General features: G+C 40.1%; 1 protein-coding gene across 2 annotated transcripts in view; it reads right to left on the reverse strand.

Moving 5' to 3' along the window:
• The window catches only part of PRKG1 (protein kinase cGMP-dependent 1), a 924,943-nt gene extending 909,547 nt beyond the window's left edge, over positions 1–15,396 (reverse strand). Inside the window, exon 1 of one of the 2 annotated variants that reach the window (XM_045024165.1) lies at positions 14,716–15,396. In XM_045024165.1, coding sequence (XP_044880100.1) covers positions 14,716–14,981 — 266 coding nt within the window. In that variant the 5' untranslated portion in view covers positions 14,982–15,396. The remainder of the gene's footprint in view (positions 1–14,715) is intronic. The other variant, XM_045024169.1, reaches the window with a different exon arrangement.
• Between the last annotated feature and the right edge of the window lie 4,281 nt (positions 15,397–19,677).

Genomic DNA, 19,677 nt, shown 5'->3' on the forward strand with positions numbered 1-19,677 from the left:
TTCTCGCTGAAGTCTTTCAGGCTTCCAGCCTTATGGAATGCCTCAGCAGATAGAACAGATATGCTACATCAACAATGAATTAAAAAAAAAATCTGTCCTCCTTATATGTCCCTCAAATATCCTCCTTAAAAATGGTGTTAAGGGACTTAAAATATATATATTTCCTATTCAAGTTCAAAGTTAGCTGCTGGAAGCAGCGCGGGCCGAGAGACGTACTGGCTGCCACTTCCAGCAGCTCCCATTGGCCTGGAGCCGCTATCAGCCAAACCTGTGGACATGGCAGATAAACAAACCGGCCTGGCCCACCAGGGGCTTTCCCTACACAAGCGGCGTCCAAGTTTGGGAAACACATAGCAAGCAGTGAGCATAGGGGTCACTGTTGGGGATCAAGACACCCCTCCCTCCCAGCAACATTTGAAACCTGGAGAATGGTGCAAACCCTCCAGTGCTGAGCACCACAAATTAGAATAAAAAATAACTCAACTAAGAACTACAATAAACTACAGGTACTAACTATTTATAGGGTAAGACTCAATGACACAAGTGTGATGCAAAGAAAAACTGTAGAAGGCTCACACATGGGGAGTTCTGACTAAGGCCACTGGGAATAAGATGAACAAAGGGGGGTTGGGGTGGTGCCATCCTCATAAAGCCTCAAGAGGGGCCACAAGGGGGTTTGAGGCATGTTGTACCAACAAGTATTGCTGCATGAAAGAAGCCTGAGCAGAATACACATAGAAGAACCAAGGAGTTTGCTAGGACCTCTACATCTTTTCTTCATCATCCTTTTTAAAAGGTCTTGGCCAGTTCATCAGATTAGAGAAAAAAGTGTGTCCTTGAAATAACATACAAGCAACATTATTCCAAGGTTATAGGTAAACAAATTACAGGTTTCAGGGACCAGTGCTGTACACTGTTTCATACGTTTAATTTTGCTCTCAAATACACAATCACAACTCTTAATCATGCCAATGCACATTGTGCCTGTGTATCTGATGGCAGAAATGAGCCCACTGAATAACAACAAAGGAAACCACTAAAGAACAGCATCTAAAAATATATATATATACACACACAATTAGAATCAGGCAAATTGCCTCTCCCTGCACCAGAAAGGGCCAATGCACCCCAACGGGAATTGCTTTAATCTGTCAGGAGCTCTACAGTAATCCCATCAGGGCTCTATAGAAGTCCCCTCACTGAAGACTCTACTGAATCAACACACCTTACTGCTGCCATGCCCAGGCCCATTCCCAAATTACCAGTGTCCAATTTTGCATTGGTCAAGTGTGATCACTCCTGGTAGCAGGGAGGTTGTGGGGGGTTAGCCATCACAATCACCCTCCTAACAGGTTTTTCACCATCAGGGATCCCTCCTAGGCCCTGCACCAGCAGAACTAAGATAATAGGTGGCTTGGAAATATAGATTAGATAGATGTTGGCACAGGAAGTATCAGAGGTACAAATAAATCTCAGGAATTCAAATTCTCTATTCTAGTACGCAGACCACTACACCATGTCTCTCCCTCAATTGGATTTGAATTCAAGAGTCCAGTGAGCAGTGAATAGTGGAAACAGCAAACTCAGTGGAAGACAGTCTTAGAATACATCATAACTGTCATACCTACATATTGCGTAAGAGTGGTCGTGGCCTGCCCATGGCTTGAAGCAGTGAATTCCACACTTCCCTCCACAACCCTGGTGTAGTATCCTTTACAAAGCCTATTTGCTCAGATTATTCATGGGGGGAGGGGTTTACCCCAAAATTGTGCTAATGAATCCTGCTGTTTACAAGCAATAACAACTGGTATGACAATATATTAGCTTCTTCTGCTAAAATGGACACTTTCAGATTTGATTGAGAATTTTCTTTTCACTTTATTTCCTTATTGCTTTCACTAGTTATTCCTTTTCTACTGTCCACCTATTTTAATTACACTCATCAACGGGAACAAATATGTTTAAAGAACTTCCATGAATGGAATATTAAAAAGCTAAATAATAAAATGTTGAAACAGTCCTTTTTCTTTTTCAGCAACGAGGCCAACATGCATTACAACATTCTCACAGAACCCGAGCTATGCAAGGTATTTTCCAAGAGCAGCATCTAATTCCAGGTGTGACTGAATGGGTATCTTGGGAGGGATTTTTTCCTAGGTCTGTAGGTTAGGCTGCAAAGAGGGCTTGTTTTGTTATTTTATCCCTTTGTATGTAATTTTCCTTTTCTACACTTTATCACTCTGAGGAATTTATTTGTATTCATATATTATATATATTTTATACCATCTTTCAGATAATGTAGCCTAAAGAAAACTACATTGTGTGTGACTAAAAAAAAAAAAAAAGAAGTCCCACTGTAGCGGAGTAGCTTACAATGCCATATATGTCTAAATCTATGCACTGCTCTTAAAAATACAACAGTAAGAGAGATTAACTTTTTTCCTTTCCAAACTCCACACTGAATTTCTATTATATCCAAGTGTTATTTTGAAAGGTAATATTCCCCACTTAAAGAACTTCCTTTTTTTTTCTTAATGAGATCAAAGATTTGAGAGACAGAAACAGTTTAAAATTATACAGGTGGTTCCAGGCAATGCTATGATAAAGTTGTATATAACACTTTTAGGTATTCATAACAAAACCAGGAAAATTTTCTCCAGGCTAAAATTGCATTATACTGTAATTTCTTAACTTCAGTGAAGTCTGTTTGACTGTGGGTTAGTCTCCCCAGGGAAGCAGTGAAAGTCCTATCGCTTATCTAATTTAAAAGTGAGCAGAACAAAGCATCCAGAATACACTATTGGGGACAACTCTGTATTGACAGGGGGACAGATAGGATGATCTTTTTTGTTTCTGAGCCCAATCCTCCAACTGTTACTCATCTGAGTAGCCCCACTAAGTGTTGTGTTGATAAGTGGGTCTTTTGGGCCACACCAGGGATAAGATGTTAATAAAACCCTTGTTCACTGTTATAACATTAAGCAGTTAAGTGTGGTCCAGAGTTTTGAGTTGAGCTATTGCTGGCTTATTCCCATTGGAACAAGCCTGATTAAATATCTTTTTAGCCTTTTACTAAAGTCACAGAAAATAGAAAACAGTTAAAACATTAAGACTTTCATTTTAATTATATCCATTATTCCTTTTTTCTTTAGCTGTATAGTCTTGCACAGGGAAAGCCTGTTTGATAACATTGTAGATGGAGATAAAATAGTATTAACTGTTTTTTGTTGTTGAAAGGAGAAAACATTAGTTTAGATAGTTTAACTATTGTTCAAGGTCAATTCTGTTTCCTTCAATGGAAAAAAAAGACACAAACAAAAGGGGAGAGAAAAGAATAGCAAAGATAGGAAATGCAACTTCTATCTCTACTGGTGACTCTCACTTGCCATCTCACTTCTGGAGAAACAGACCCAGTACACAGTCTGATCAGCCACTCCAAGACTTAATAAAAGGCTGACAGGTGCTGGCAGAAGTAAAGGCTTTGCTTAGCTTTCCCTTTCTGGTCACAGGGCCACAGCAGCACTGCAAAGGTGGCGTTGTCTCTGCTGGCTATGCCAGACAGAGGCAGAAAGAGCAAGGTAGGAAGGAAGATGGGGAAGAGCAGAGTGACACATGAGGCAGAGGGTGACAGCAAGAACTTCAGGCTCACATCTCAGGTGTTGTTCAGGATTTAGCTGAAGCTGCTGATGTCATCCGATTTCCTCTCGATGGCCTGGTCTGGTTAACTGCCTTTCATCATCAAGAAAACAAAACAGTTCATGGTGGCTCTCAGGAGAAGATGGGGTTAGCAGACATAATAGTGAAGCTCACTCCTTGCATCCCACTATTCTTGTCAGTGCTCTGCACATAAAAGAATATCCAACCTCATCCCATTAAAATCAACCACACCACATTTCAGTGATTTTAAACTATAAGCTCTCCCTCTCTTTTCTGGGATCTTTCAGCTTGTGGTTATGCCAACCCCTGATTGTACCTGGAGTTCTTTTTACTTAAGTGATCCAGTTAGTTACTATATACTTGTCTGCAACTCTTGCTTACTTTTCTAAACACTTGTGAAACAAGCTGAGCTGGACTTTTGTTGTTACCCTGGACAACTTAAAGCCCAGACCTCTGCACAATAGAATTCAACAAGACAACTTGAATGAGAAAGGATTAGTCAGGAAAGATAGATTTTTCAGGATCAGGCTTAGATTCAGCCATTCTTTCCAGAATATTCATATATATTTTTAAATTACAGTAGAATTCCTGTAACAGATTATCTTCTCTCAAGGCCTACAAAATGCTAGGGCTCTAATGAAATAATAAAAGTAGTTGCTTCACGTACATGTCAGCTGCTTTTCAAAGGTGAGGACACTCATCACCTAGCAAGACCATGATCTCTGCATTAGCAAAAGGGACTCTTTTTTGCAGGAAGTGAGTCAAAAGTAGAGTTATGCTTCTGTATTTATTACTGAAATAAAACTGCAAATGAGTGATTTAACATTTAGATGTAGCAGCTGCATGCACACAGCAGTTAGTTTGCATCAAAAATTTTAGAAGGGCTTTTTAGCATGCTGTGTTACTTTCTATGAAATGATCTATGGAATAAAGGCTCCTTAAAATATATTGACATAATAAAGCCTAATGATTCTAATGAAGCCATTGTGATCTTTTGTGTTAATCAGCCATGGACTAAGGATTTAAGTATGCCATGTCACAACACACTGAAGCCAGATGGTATCATATCAGTAATCTGTGGGATGACTAACATGGAGATTTTCTTTTTAATCTATACCTTTAAAACAATTATACTCTTCCTGAATATGTTGTGGTGGCTAACCTAGACAGACAAAGAAGATATTCTTTGGTTATCTATCTTATTGACTATTAACCACCTGTAACTGTTTCCTGCATATTGTAGTTACCTTGGAGCATAATGAGGGTTGGCCTATTGTGACACATCCCAAAGCACCTTCGACAGAGTCTCAGACATAAAGATCATAAAATATTTAACAAAGCCTTTACAACCTCAAAAGATGCTGCAGTATTTATATTGAAAATGGAGTTCCATATACATTTATAGTAATCTTTACACAATTCTGATTTTAATAAAGATTTAAAGCCAAATGGAAATAGCAAACACACCAACAAATCATTCAAGACAGTTAAATAACTTTAACATGACCAAAAAAAATAATCAAGAAAATACTGGTTTAGGGCAGCCACTCCATCTCTATCAGCAAGTGATCCAGAGTCCAAGAAATATTATGCATAACACAGTGAAATTCCCTTCCTTTCATTAAAGATTTAAGCTTAGCATAATTCAAGTTTTGCTTTATATATGTATTAATACACAGTACTAAGTCTCCATCAAGGGTATAAACACACAAGCCATGGCACCAAAATTATTACTTTATTTCCAGCCTCTTGGCTGTTCTCGTGAGTAGATACACAGGTCGACCTGAATTACATAGGTTTCACACAAGAAGGCTGAATGCTATTTTCCAATGGTTCAGTGAATTAGACATGACCTCATATTAACTCATCCTCTACTGTGGTACCTCAGCTATGGGGAATAGGTTCTTTCTACCTTAACAGAAGATGCAAAAAAAAAATAATCATAGGACTAGATGCTGATGCAAATGCGTAAGGAAGTAAAAAATGTCTTTAAGAAGGCTACTGAGGCCTTAGATCCAGGCACATAGGAATAAGTGATGCTATTCACCTGCTTACTCCTTATCAGAGCAAGTGGGATGGAGAGGAGTAGGGAATGGACAAAATCTTGGCTACGTCCCCACTCCCTGCCTATAGTATCCAAGCCAGCATGAGCAGTCGTAATTTATGGCTAGTAATAAAGGCCAGTGGGTCACTAGCTTCTGGAAGCAAGAGGAATTTGACTCAGTGGTGTGTTTCTCTGAGTCACAATATTTCCTGAGACTACCCCTAGAATGTTGCAATCTGTGCACCACCACTGCATGCTCAGGGCTGTACCTAAAGTCAGATTCTAGACCTTCAATGATATTTATTTGATTAAATATTGCAAGAAAAATTATTAGACACTTGTCTATTCCAAATGTTATTGATATGGAGTTATGGGGAATTCATCAACAATGATCCCTGAGATCACGTTTGAAGAGCCAAATTCTAGCATTATACTGGACGCATCACACAGGAGTATGTTGAAATCTAGCAGCATTGAAAAGTTGTACATTGTTCTCTTTACACATTCTTTTCCTATAGTTTGACATATTAGACAATGTCAAAGACATCAAAATTAAGACTTGGTATGGTTTATTGATTCTGGAAAGCTGAACTATGTCTGCTTGTCAGGAAAACAAGTAGTTGCACAAAGAATAAAAATGGAATTTTTGACTGAAACCAAAACACACCCCAAAACTGTGTGTTAAACATTAAGTCTCACTGCCATCTTGTGGCAAACACTATAACTCTTCTTTCTAAACTTAAAAGCAAAAACACCTTTGAATGGTTTGGTATAAAAACTCTTTACACCAAAATGGCAATGGACAGATCATTTCCATTTTGCTACTTTGTTGTGGGAACAGTAAAATAAGGGTTTATGAAAATCACAAGAAGCACCTATCTGCACCTTTAGGCACCAAAACACGATTAAATTTTGGCAGTGCTTTGTACATGAGAAATGCTCAGTGCCCAATAATTTTGGTTAACAACCAGCAATACTATACTATCTCTCTCAGACATTACTGACATGCCCATAGTACCTAGTTACTAGATATTTCTTCTGTAGCTTAGTAACAGCTATATAATTTAGGGGATTTTTTTTTCCATTTTAGGTTCAGATAAACAGCAAATAGACGACAGATCTTTTAGACTTCATCTAGTAGTTTGTATCTAGATACGCAAGTATTTAAACACACCCATGGTATGTGAATATTAAAACAAATCACAAATATAGAAGATTACATGCTATTACTGTTGGAGTGGTGTTAATGATTTTTAACTACCACACCAGTTTTTCCCTCAGTCAACAAAATGCTAGGTATATTTCAAACTCAAAAGGCAGCATGACCCCTTCCTCAAAAGTTTTCTGTGAGATTTATAAACAAGCACATTTATTTCTTCAACATAATTACATACAACCCTTCCAAAATTAGAAAGAATTGCAATTTTTAGAAGACTACACACACACAGAAAGCTATCTGTAAAGTTTGCAAGGCTTTAGTTTATACCATAATATTCACAAATCTATAGAAGCGTACACAAGAATGTTTTTCTTTTCTCATTATAACTAAATTATATTATTCAATAAAGATATTAGTTTGGAGCAATATAGTTTAAGAGTCTTTTCAGGATGCTTGCATATAACACTAATTCTGTTATGTGAAGACAAATTACTCCTCAATAGTGACCTTAAAAAAAAACAAAAAAAAATCAGCCATTGTCTTATAGGTGCAAATCTTTAATGCACAATATGATTAAGGCAAAAAAGAAAAGTACTTGCATATGAAAAAGGGAAAATATTCATGTATTTCTATTTTAATACAGATTTCTTCAGAGCATAGTGAATCTTTAAAATGCTGACCCGTTAAATTATGAATGAAATAGAACAAAATATTAAAATAATATTAACGTTCTACCAAATACATTTCATATCTACAATCTACTCTGGTTTATGCTCTCAGTAAGATAATTGTTTTTCAAAATTTCTATCATGTTTATTTCATGTTGTTTAATAGGAGGATTTCAGATTCATTTGTATATATTACAATAATATTTGCTATAAAAATATACAGTAATTAATTATCAATGTTCTTTTGGCAAGCAAAGGGATTTAAAGTTCACTGGCCTCTATAGGAAGGCTCCCATTGACATCAGTGGATCAGGCCCGAATGGGTTAAATTAAGAACAACTCAAAACTTAAAGGATAGACTGATGTCAATATTGGTCTAAATTAGGGTTGTCAAGCAATTAAAAAAATTAATCGGGATTAATCACGTGATTAATCACACTGTTAAACAATAATACCATTTATTTGAATATTTTGGGATGTTTTCTACATTTTCAAATATATTTATTTCAATTACAACACAGAATATGAAGTGTACAGTGCTCATTTTACATTTATTTTTAGTACAAGTATTTGCACTGTAGAAAAACAAAAGAAATAGCATTTTTCAATTCACATAATACAAGTACTGTAGTGCAATCTGTTTATCATGAAAGTGGAATTTACAAATGTAGACTTATGTACAAAAAACCTGCATTCAAAAATAAAACAATGTAAAACTTTAGCGCCTACAAGTCCACTCAGTCCTATTTCTCGTTCAGCCAATTGCTTAGACAAGCAAGTTTGTTTACATTTCCAGACAATAATGATTCCTGCTTCCTGTTCACAGTCACCTGAAAGTGAAAACAGGCATTCACATGGCACTGTTGCAGCCAGTGTCGCAAGATATTTACGTGCCATATGCGCTAAAGATTCATATGTACCTTAACTTTTCAACCACCATTCCAAAGGATACGTGTTCATGCTTATGATTGGTTCTGCTCAATAACAATCCAAAGCAGTGCAGACCTACGCATGTTCACTTTCAGTATCTGAGTCAGATGCCACCAGCAGAAGGTTGATTTTCTTTTTTGGTAATTCGGGCTCTGTTGTTTCTGCATCGGAGGGTAGCTGTTTTAAGACTTCTGAAACATGCTCCATACCTCGTCCCTCTCGGATTTTGGAAAGCACTATAAATTCTTAAACCTTGGGTCTAGGGCCAACGAGGGGGTGGTGGGAAAGCCGGTACAAATTACTGGGGCCCAGCAATCCAGAAGGGGGCCTGGGGCCCAGCTTTGTCGGCCCTGTTTAGCCGGTCCGCCCTTGCTGGGGGCCCTGAAAAAAAAATTTCACCAGGGCCCAAACCCGCTCTCAGCGGCCCTGCTTGAGTCAAGTGCTGTAGCTATCTTTAGAAATCTCACATTGGGATCTTCTTTGCATTTTGTGAAATCTGCAGTGAAAGCGTCCTTAAAATGTGCTGGGTCATCATCCAAGTTTGCTATAACATGAAATATATGGCAGAATGTGGGTGAGACAGAGCAGGGGACATACAATTCTCCCCCAAGGAGTTCAGCCACAAATTTAATTAACATGTTATGTTTTTAATGAGTGTCATCAGCATGGAAGCATGTCCTCTGGAATGGTGGCCAGCTACAAAAGTGCCATGCAAATGCCTGTTCTCACATTCTGGTGACATTGTAAATAAGAAGAGAGCAGCATTATCTCCTGTAAATGTAAAGAAGTAGGACTGAGTGGACTTGCAGGCACTGAAGTTTTACACAGTTTTGTTTTTGAGTGCAGTTAAGTAACAAAAAAAAAAATCTACATTTGTAAATTGCACTTTCACAACAAAGATTGCACTACAGTACCTGTATGAGGCAAATTGAAAAATATTATTTTTACAGTGTAAATATTTGAAATAAAAATAATATACATTTTTATTTCAATTACAACACAGAATACAATATATATAAAAATGTAGAAAAACAACCAAAATATTTAATAAATTTCAATTGGTATTCTATTGTTTAACAGTGTGGTTAAAACTGTGATTAATCGTGATTAATTTTTTTAATCACGATTAATTTTTTTGAGTTAATCCCATGAGTTAACTGCAATTAATCAACAGCCCCAGTCTAAATATTTTATTGGTTTCTATTATATGGAAGTTGTCTCCAGATTTAGAAATGAGCCTCATCCTGTACTTTCCAAATCAATTTCAGCTCTATATGTATGTATGTATCATATCCTGGAGTCCCAAGGTGATTAATTAAGATACAGAGAATCCTGGAGATACCTAGAGTAAAATGGTACCACATCTACCTGGGACTCTAACTTTTAACCCTAGTAAAATATTGGAACAAAAATGCATTCAGAATAAGCATAATTCCACACAAACAAGATCTCATTTTTGGTAAACTGCAGGGTTTAGGCTTAATGGACAAACAAAACTCAGTAATCAGAGTCTTGCAATGTAACTAGACTTCAGCAAAACATTTTAATACACTGTATATTTGAAAGATTGGATTTGATATAACCCATGCCTTCTGAAAACCCATGAACAAAAATATTGTTAGGAATGATACACTAAGTTTCAATGTATTAATTTGGGAGTAAATGAAGGAGAAGGAGGTTGGTCAGTAAATGCTGCAAGGATCATTACTGAGCCCAGTTTTGTTTAACTTCATTAATTATATGGGACAAGAACCTTAAACAAACTCTCAGATACTAAATTGAAAAGTGTTGTAACCACCAGTAAGGACACAGTAAGGGCATAGGAACTGTACAGTTATTAACAATGGAAAAATTCTGCAGAATATATTACAAAGTTAGAAATATGTTCAAGAAATGCATGTCTGATCCTGTGAGATATTAAGCACCTGCAACTCCTACAGAACACAGAAGCATCTCTCAGGAACAAGACCAAAATGAGATTAACTCTGGAAACATATCAACAAATACATGTGATAAAAACAGTCTGAAAACACAGATAATTAATTTGAGGGAGACATTTGGAAAGTAGAAATGCTGAAAGAGACCAGAGGTGATAAAGGATGTGAACTTGGAGAATGATGCAACAATAAAAAGTAATTGAGATTTTTGGAATGCACATTCAGAGGCATCATTGAACATCTCTCCCCTATGGCCTGGAAGAATGCACCTAGAAGCTGTATCCCTTTCTGAGCACCTCAGTGGCAGAAAGATGTCGACAAACTGCAGAGAATTTTAAGAGGAGAAACAAAAATTGTTAAGGATGTGAAAGTATTAACTCATTAACTGGCATTTTGCTGGTGGAAGAGAAAGAAGTTTCTTAGGCAGTACTGCCTAAAGGCCTCAATCAGATTGGGCCCAATTGTGCTACGCACTGTGTAAACCCAACAAATGACAGTCCCTGTCCCAAATTGCTCACAGTCTAAAAGACAAAAAAGTAAAAGATGTATAGAACAAAAATCGGGGAGGGTGGGGCAGAAGAGACAAAGCAACAAATATAATAGGATGTGTGACCCCTAGCCAGTCCCTTGTAGTGATCACAGCTTGTCACCTCTCTGGCTGTTATCAGGTTGTAGTTTTCATATGTATTAGTAGACCAGAGAGGAGAAGGTTACAGTAGTTAAGGCATGAGATGATCAGAGCTTGGACAAGAGTTTTGGCAACATGGGGAGACAGCAGAAGTTGAATCTTGGAATTACCTGGAGTATTATGCAGGAAGAAGTGACAAGATTTCAATATGGTCTGGATGGTCAAAGGAGAAGGCCAAGTCAAAGATGACAGGTCTGAGCCACAGGGAGAATGGTGTTGTTCACCATTACAGGGAAAAGCACAGGGGAGGAGAGGGATATAGGGGGAAAAAATCAGGAGCTTGGTTTTGGCCATGTTAAGTTATATATTTTATAACAGTGTGTCCAATACAGAGCAGTTTTCTGAAGTGACAACCAAAATAGCCTATGATCCAAGCTGATTTCTTTATGGATAATTTGGCCAAATTAAAAAAAATTCGGGTCTCCGATTTTTGCAGCTCACATATTGCAGATGCCAGGCTATAGCTTCTGTTGAAGAAAACATTTAGTTTCAGAAATTTTAATTTGAAGAAAAGGGTCCATTTCCAATGCCGATCTTAGTTTTTTATATTTAATTGTTTTAATGAACAACTGTCTCATCCACGGAATATCAGGTCAGGGGCAATTCATGTATAGATTCAGATAATGCTGTACATTTCAGTAGTCTGTTTGATCGATACTATGAATTTCAAAGTGTACAGTCCTTATTCAATCAGTAGGATTTTTGTATTTTCTCAATAATGTCATTATTTGCTTGACATATGCTAAGAGCCCAGATCTCTTTCTCCCTGTTCTCACTGATGACATATGCATTTTGCAAAGATTATTTATGGAGGTCTTAATTTTATACACTCCACTAATGCAAGTAAATCTGGATAATGTATCACAAGGCATTTGAGAGGTGATAATAATTTGTAGTTAGAGAAGTTTGTTTGAATTTTGTAGCAATAAATATTTCAAAATCTATTTTTCTATGATTGTGTTCAAATATTATGAACACAATTTCAGTAACGATAATATTCACATACATCATTTTTATTGTGTAACGTTCAGGTTCCAAATGGGAACAAAATATTCATAGTACATTTATTCTGCAATTGATGAGAAATCTCCAAATGGTCCAGCAATTAAAAAGAAGACCTTAAAGAGGATACAATAACTTTCACAGCTGTCACTGGGCACATTGCTTGAGGCTATGTTATTGTAGGCTCAGTCATTCTATAAAACTCTCTTTCAGCTCCAATAAACCTATCAAGATTACTTCAACTTTTAGCAAGGGAACCCAGAACAGAACCAACATTTAAAAAGTAAAGCGGTTAAAGTGGAAAGTCAGAAATTTGAAGGGCACACCCTTATTTCTGAATAAAATATGGATCTGAATGAGCCAATCAGCCATACTTTTCTGACAAAGAAAAAAAGGTATTGTTTGATATTGCTATTAACCACATACTGCTCCTTTAAATTTTCTGTTGCACCCCCAACCCCAATTCCAATCACTGCTATGTTCATATATTATACTTGTCATAACTCTTTACACTACAGTGAGACAGCCTGCTGAAAATAAACTTTATGGGTTCCATTCTAAAGCATGGGCCCAAATACTGAGTGGAAAAAAGTTTACCCTCTGTCCTAGTGTAAACCAGAAAGAGGAGGAAGTGGGGACATACTTGCAAAGTATATTGCAAGAAAAATATGTGCTTTGACACATCTAATAGAATGAATAATCTGTCTGCAGCTAGAGGATCCCTCCACATAGGAGCTTTTCTTGACTTTAGACACAGCAGGAGGCTGGTGGCTGGCACTTCCATACCAGATCTCTTTTTAAAGGCTTTTCCAGTGGGAATGTCACACACTTGACAATTATCACTTGGAATGCCATACTGCAAGCCCAAATGAATTTTAATTGGAGACCCACAGTGCCCTCTTTCAAGCCCTGGTGGAACCCCCTCCAGCCTGAAAAGCAGGACTGTCAGACTGAGAGGAATTTAAAAATAAACCCAGTCGTCAAGTAGCAATTAAAAAGCCGTGGTGAAATGTAGCAAAGGAACCATTGAATGGGGGGAGGGAGGGAAATCAGGCTTACACCCAAATCAATCTTTGGGGAACTGAGTTTCTTAAAGAGGCAGACGGGCAGAAGTCTGGATCTGCTAGAAAGGAAGGGAGTAAGTCCCCCAAAGCAGCTGGGAAATAGTCAAGGGAATCACATCACACACACACACACACACACACAGGCAGCAGTTGACGCTGTAACGAAGCCAACTTTTAATCACACCCTTCTGGCTCTTTCAGCTGGGCTGTGCCTGTAGCCCAGGCGCACAGACGTTTCTCACACAGGCCCACTGGGGAACTGGGCTGCTCTCACGCGAACAATTCGCCACTGTTCCCAGGCCACCCCGCGCCGCGCTCTGCCCGGGCAGGCGGGGAGCGCGGCACGCAGACCGGGGACGGGGAAGGCGACCCGATCCTCTAGGGCAGCCGGGGCCCTGTCGCGCCTCTCCCGCGGGGTGACTCGGTCCCTGCGGCTGTAGGTGGGGGAGGCTCAGAGCTTCCAGCCCCGGCCGGAGGAGAGGAGCGGACATTGCTGCCAGCCTGGCCGGGCCCCGGAGCAGCGGCCGCTGCCCTCTCCCCTCAGCGGCCATCGCAGGGCCCCACTTCGCCAGCACCCTCCGGGGCCCACAGCAGAGGCGGCCCCCGGGCGGGCTCTGGGGAGTGACCCCTGATGCAGCCGAGGCGCCCCGCCAAGCAACTTGTCACGAGCCTATTGCTTGATATCCACCCCCCCCCCCCCGCCGGTTCCCGGCAGCGTGACCGCACCGCTGCTCCCCCCGGGACAGCGCGGGGGTTAATGGGATATTCAATATCCTGCAGTGTGCCTCGCGCGCTCTGCACTTCCCGCGCCTAAAAGCCCCTAATGCGCTCTGCACTTCCTCTGCCCGCTGCCGCAGGGGCTTTCAAGCTGGAGCCGATCGATGGGGCTTCTCCGGTGTCCGGGAGTCTTGCAGCGGCAGCCGCCAGGCAGGAGGGGGCCGGGAGCCGGGTTTTGCCTCTCAGCCGCTCCCTCCCCCTCCGCTTTCGACTATCACTGTCTCCAGTCCTGACCCCCCTCCCCCAGCCGCCGCCGCCGCGCACACCCGACCCCTCCCCCATTTGGTTGAGGGAGCAAGTTGTGGGGTCCGTCCAGCAGCGCTCGGGCAGCGGGGCCAAGGGTGGCTACTGAGCATGCGCACAGCGCTCCGGACGGCTCAACAACAGCCGGGGCGCACACGCTGATGGGGAGCGGGCTGTAACCCTGCCCCGCCCGGAGCGGCCCGGAGCAGGAAGGCGGGGGAAGGGCAGAGAAGGCTGCTCGCCCGAGCCTGGGAGGGTTGGCGTCAGCCCATGATTTACACAGGAGCCCAAAGGGAAACTTTGTGGGGCTTCCCTGCTCCGGCTGCCCCGCTCGGGGGTCTGCCCCTTCCCCGGCCTGGCAGCAGCACGGGACGGGCGGACACAGCTACCATTTGCCCCCTGGTCCCCTTAAGCGGAGCTGCGCGGAGACAGGATCTGTGCCCACCCCTCCCGCAACCATCCCCCGGGGGCTGCAGGCGTCTAACGCGAGGCTGCCGGCACCTAGGGCAGAGGGGGTCTGCCCAGGTCCCCAGCGGCTGCTCCTACCTTTCCGATTTGGTGAATTTCCTAAATGCCTGTCTGAGGTCGTGGAAAGACCTGTAGGTCTGGGGTTCCGCGGAGATGCCCTGTGCCCGGGTGGTGCGGGGTCCGATATGGGTGGTAGGTACTGGCAGCACTGACTGGCATTTGTGCAGTTTTCTTTTCAGTTCCTGGATCTCCTCTTCCTTCTCTGACAATCGCTTCTCCAACTCTTTAATTCTCTCTTCCTTCAGCTGCAAAATCTTGGCAAAGTCCCCTTCCAGCTCGCTCATTTTCCAACCTTTGCTAACTTTGTTAGCCCGCAGCAGCAGCAGCAGCAGGGAAGGCGAGTGCTGAGTGAATGAAGCTTCTAAATAAGTGAGCAGGGAGATCTGCTGCCACTAATGGGTGGTGAACAGCTTTCTTCGATCCACTTACTGCTGAATGGGCTGTAAACGGAGGCAGAGAAATCTGAAATCAGTGGAGAGGAGATGCTGAGTGCTAATCCGAACCCTCTGCTGGGAATAGGTGATTATCTTTCATTGAGAAACCAATTAGAGCTGTCCTTCCTCCCTTGATATCCGCCAGATTCACTCTAGGAGACGGGGGGGGGGACAGCACACACAGTACACTGAGCTCCTAAACTGCGTTTGATCAGAACAGCAGCTCTCCCTCCATCATACAATAATCACTGTCCGACACTAAGTGGTACAAAAGAAGGGGGTGGGGGGCTTTGTGCCACTCTGCAAGACTTGATCCTTGAAATAGCAACAATTACCATGTGATCTAGAGGGTGACGCAGCTCCCTGTAACTGGATCCTAAGACTTTGGATTAAAAAAAAAGAGCACTTCATAAATATTAAAGCGTCTTCAGCTAATAACCCATATGAATCCATTCTCTCTCTCCCCACCCTCCCATCTCTTGCCACCGTTCATCTGGGTTGCATGACAAGGCGTCTGTGGTCCAGTTTGTTGTATAAGAAGAGGGTGGATAAGATCACTTGTAATTAGATTTCGACACAAGAATCAGGACTTTTCCCACAATAAAGCTTCAATATTTTTACTAAATCGTTAAGTGGGGCTAGGTCAGTACTGTTTTATGTTCATGAACTGAAAGGTGACAAACTGAGTAGCTGTTGATGGCAAAGGACACCTAAAAAATTTATGGGCTTTGTTGTGTTGTCTGTAAGTACATAGAAGCGCAGTGTGCGGAATTATTCTTCTGTTTTAAATCTGATGACCCTCTAGACCCTCCTCCACACATACTCTACCAATTTATATGAGGAGCATTGAGATGGCACCATTTCCATTGTACTTTAAAAACGTATTTGTTTGATAGTAGATACTAGTTATCTCCTGGAAAGGAGGACATATGGGACACCAGAACTGCTATTCTGATCTTCAAAAAACACCCTAAAATACAATTGCTGGTTGCTTAAAGCAGCTTAGTTTTACATTATCATAACCCCACTAACGTAATTATATGGAAGGGATGAAGATTTAAAACCAAGCACCCATGACACTAATCATAGCAACTTTTATTCTAAAAAAATGCCTCTGCTGATACTACAGTTTACTATTAGCACAGCCTGTTATCAAATTACATTTTTGCATCTCATCTGAAGTGCATGTTCAGTATTTCTTTATTTTAGTACTATATGTTCAACAAACAATTCACACTCTCGCTTATAAATTATAAGGCTCTAACACCAGAGTACACTTCCAAGTACTTGCTTGTTACTCTTGTTGTAACAATGCCTCTTTATAATATTAAAAAATAATTCATATTCACCAAATAGTGGTAGAAAGAGCTTTTCACTGCCTCTGAAAGTTAGAATTTTCATCCAATAAAATCTAAAATTTGTAGCAAGTTGATTGATAAGGAAAATAAAAAGTGTCATACAAGTTAATAAGCCTCTACATGGTGCAGTTTTCAGGATGTGGGCCTTGGTGATTCACAGCACATGGAAATGCATTCTAAGTTCTTACCTACTCTTCTTATTACTCCTTCATACGCCCAAGCCAGCTCTGGTTCTCACATTATTAGGGGCCAGTGGGATTTCCTAGGATTTACACTAGTGTAAATGAGATCAGAATCTGATCTATTACAGGTACAATAAGTGTGGTCAATGGAACATTTCTATATGATACCAAACAGCCTGGTATCAGGGTGAAATCCTGGCCGCACTGAAGTCAAATGAGACTTTTGCCCTTGACCTTAACTAGGCCAGGATATCACCCTTATGATACTTATTAGGAATAGACTACCACACATGATTTGAATGGAAGCTTTTTTTAAAAGAAAGAAAGAAAGAAAGAAAGAAAGAAAGAAAGAAAGAAAACCATTCAACTTGACTATCACATTTTTATCTGAAAACTGTGTTACAGTAAGCCCCTCAGACTCAGTACCCCCATGGCTCAAAGAGATAAAAGGAAAAACATATTTCTCTTTTTACTTTCTTATCTTTGTGCATTTGACAGCAGTATGGGCACTGTCAGGTTCACAGTTTCCTGAAGGGTGCTTCAAGCTGGAAGGTCCTTTCCTAGTGACAACAACAGCAAGGATGAAACTCAAAGTCAAAAGACTGCAAGCTTTGGGCATCTGTGTGCATGAAAAGAAAGGAGAAAGAGTGGGTCTGAGCATGTCTGGTGTCATGCTCTCAGGTCCCTGGAAAAGATCCTTCTAAATGTGAACATGGGGTGGGGTGGGGTGGGGTGGGGGAGAGCATTTCCTTTTCTTGAAAGAACACTTTCAAAAAGGGAACTATATCATTTTTTTAAAAAGTCGAGTTGGCCACCTCCATTTAACTATTCTAAGTGATTTTTTAAAAAATTCTCTTAGGAAATTATTTCTGCTGTCTTGCCCCAATGAAGTCTCTCTAATGAAATACAAGTATTTAAACAGTTTGAAAAATCCTCAGCTACAGAATTTGTGGACACCACTTTTATTTATTTAAAAAAAGCAGTCATATGGAGGAAATACGTTTAATAAGGGATTTCTTCAAAGAGTCTTATTTCAACACGTGTGAATCAGAAATTTGAAAAACACCGTAAATCAGTGGCAGGTAGCTGAAACTTCGTTTTGTTGCACACTTCTCATTAAAAGGAAAACAGCGCCATCTTGTGTGCAAAAATGACATTGTAGCACAAAGGCAACACGGTTTTTTTAAAAAGTTTATAAATCACATCATTCAAGACTGAAACAACAAAGCAGATGCAAAGTTCAGCTGTGCTCTGATCTCAAATAGCTCATTTACCAATTCGTTTTATGCTACGTGGTCCTGACTACTGCTTCCAGGGTCAGTGCCAGAACATTTTCAGGGAATGATGGAAAGACACAGATCTCAAGTGATATGATTGCTATCCATACACTCGTTGAAAAGCCTAAAATAAAGAAAAACAACATTTTAAATGCTTTAAAAGCAGTCCAGTGCTGGAGTACTTACATGGAATTTAGGATCAGGTGTATAGAAATGGAGAATTCAATACAATTTAGTATTGCAAGAAGCCTTATTTTCCCACTTCTGGATTTTTATTAAACATTTTCCCCCTTAAACTCTTCTTTTTTGAGAAAAAATGATAAAAGCATGTATTTTTAAATGGAGATCTGTGCCACTCAGATTCTTGTTTGATTCTTCTCCAGCTTGTAGGGCTTCCAGGAAAATAAAACAGAAATATAAAAAAAAAAAAGATATACAGTAAGTAATCTAAGAATTCAGGTTTTGCCAAAAATCAAATGAAGTATGAGTCTTAACTTTGTTTAGTTCTTTTCAAAATCTTTTATTAATATTGCAGTAACACCTGAAGGTCTCAATCTCCCACTGTTCTAGACACTTCACATACAGAGAAGCCAGTCCCTGCCCTGAAAATCTTACAAAATAAGAGGCAAGACCAACAGATGCACGCAAGCAATTTACATTTGGCAAAACAGGTTCTCCAATCCCTAGCTCACAGCTTTCTATAGTGGTATTGTGGGGTTTAACACAGTGGTGTTAATTTCAGGATTAGGGAGAAATATTATTGTAGACAAATTGCTAGTGGTTAAGTCTAATATTTACCAAGCTAACTACATGCAGCTTTCCCATGCTATTTGTAAAAGAAGAACATCTGGTAGTTTGGGGTTTCCAATTTGAATCTCTGGTTTGAGAAGAAACAGTCTTCTCAAAAAAAGAGCCAACAATATAATTTTTCCAGGATTTCCAGAACATTGAAGTTCAAAGTTTCTGTTCAGCATTGCCATTCAAAAGAATTATGAGCTAAGCTTGGGAACGCAATAGTACTGTGTCCTATAATCTATATTATATTAATATTAATTTACAGCATGCACCTGCTAGAGAACTCATTTGTCCATAAATTATTTGATTCTATTCTACTCCCACTGTAGTGAATGGGAGTTTTGCCAGTGACTTCAGTAGGAATAGGATCAAGCCCATTGTTATTTGGGGCGCTCACAGCATAATATATCATTATAAATTGCCTCTGGAGCTCCACAGAGACTGGTGCTGTACAGTCTGCTAAATAATGCATGCTCACTTTAAATTTTATTTTTGAGACTGGATAGTGTGTGTATATAATTTCAATCTTATTAGGTCACATTAACCCCTGTGCCGAGATTGACCCAGCTTTCTTAATTTAAAATGTATTACACTCCATTCAGACTGGAAATTGAAAATAGATATGGAGTGGTCTGTTGTTCTCATTTAAATTATGTAAAGCATGAAGTCAAGAAAGGAAGGAAGGTTTCCCGATCCTAGAAACCCTTATTTACATTAGTGGTCCCAGCAAAGTAGATGAAACTTCTCACATGAGTAAAGACCCACGTATGTACCGACTTATCTTGCAACTCCACTGTGTGTGGGACACCCACTGACTACACTGAACTATGAAAACATCAAGATAAATTGAATAAAGCCTGACTTTATTACTGTAATCCTTGGCCTTATTTACTCTCTCTCTCCTACTGTTAATTACTCTCATTGTGCCCGCAAA

This window comes from Mauremys mutica, chromosome 7 (genome assembly GCF_020497125.1).
Source record: "Mauremys mutica isolate MM-2020 ecotype Southern chromosome 7, ASM2049712v1, whole genome shotgun sequence".
Lineage (NCBI taxonomy): Eukaryota > Metazoa > Chordata > Testudines > Geoemydidae > Mauremys > Mauremys mutica.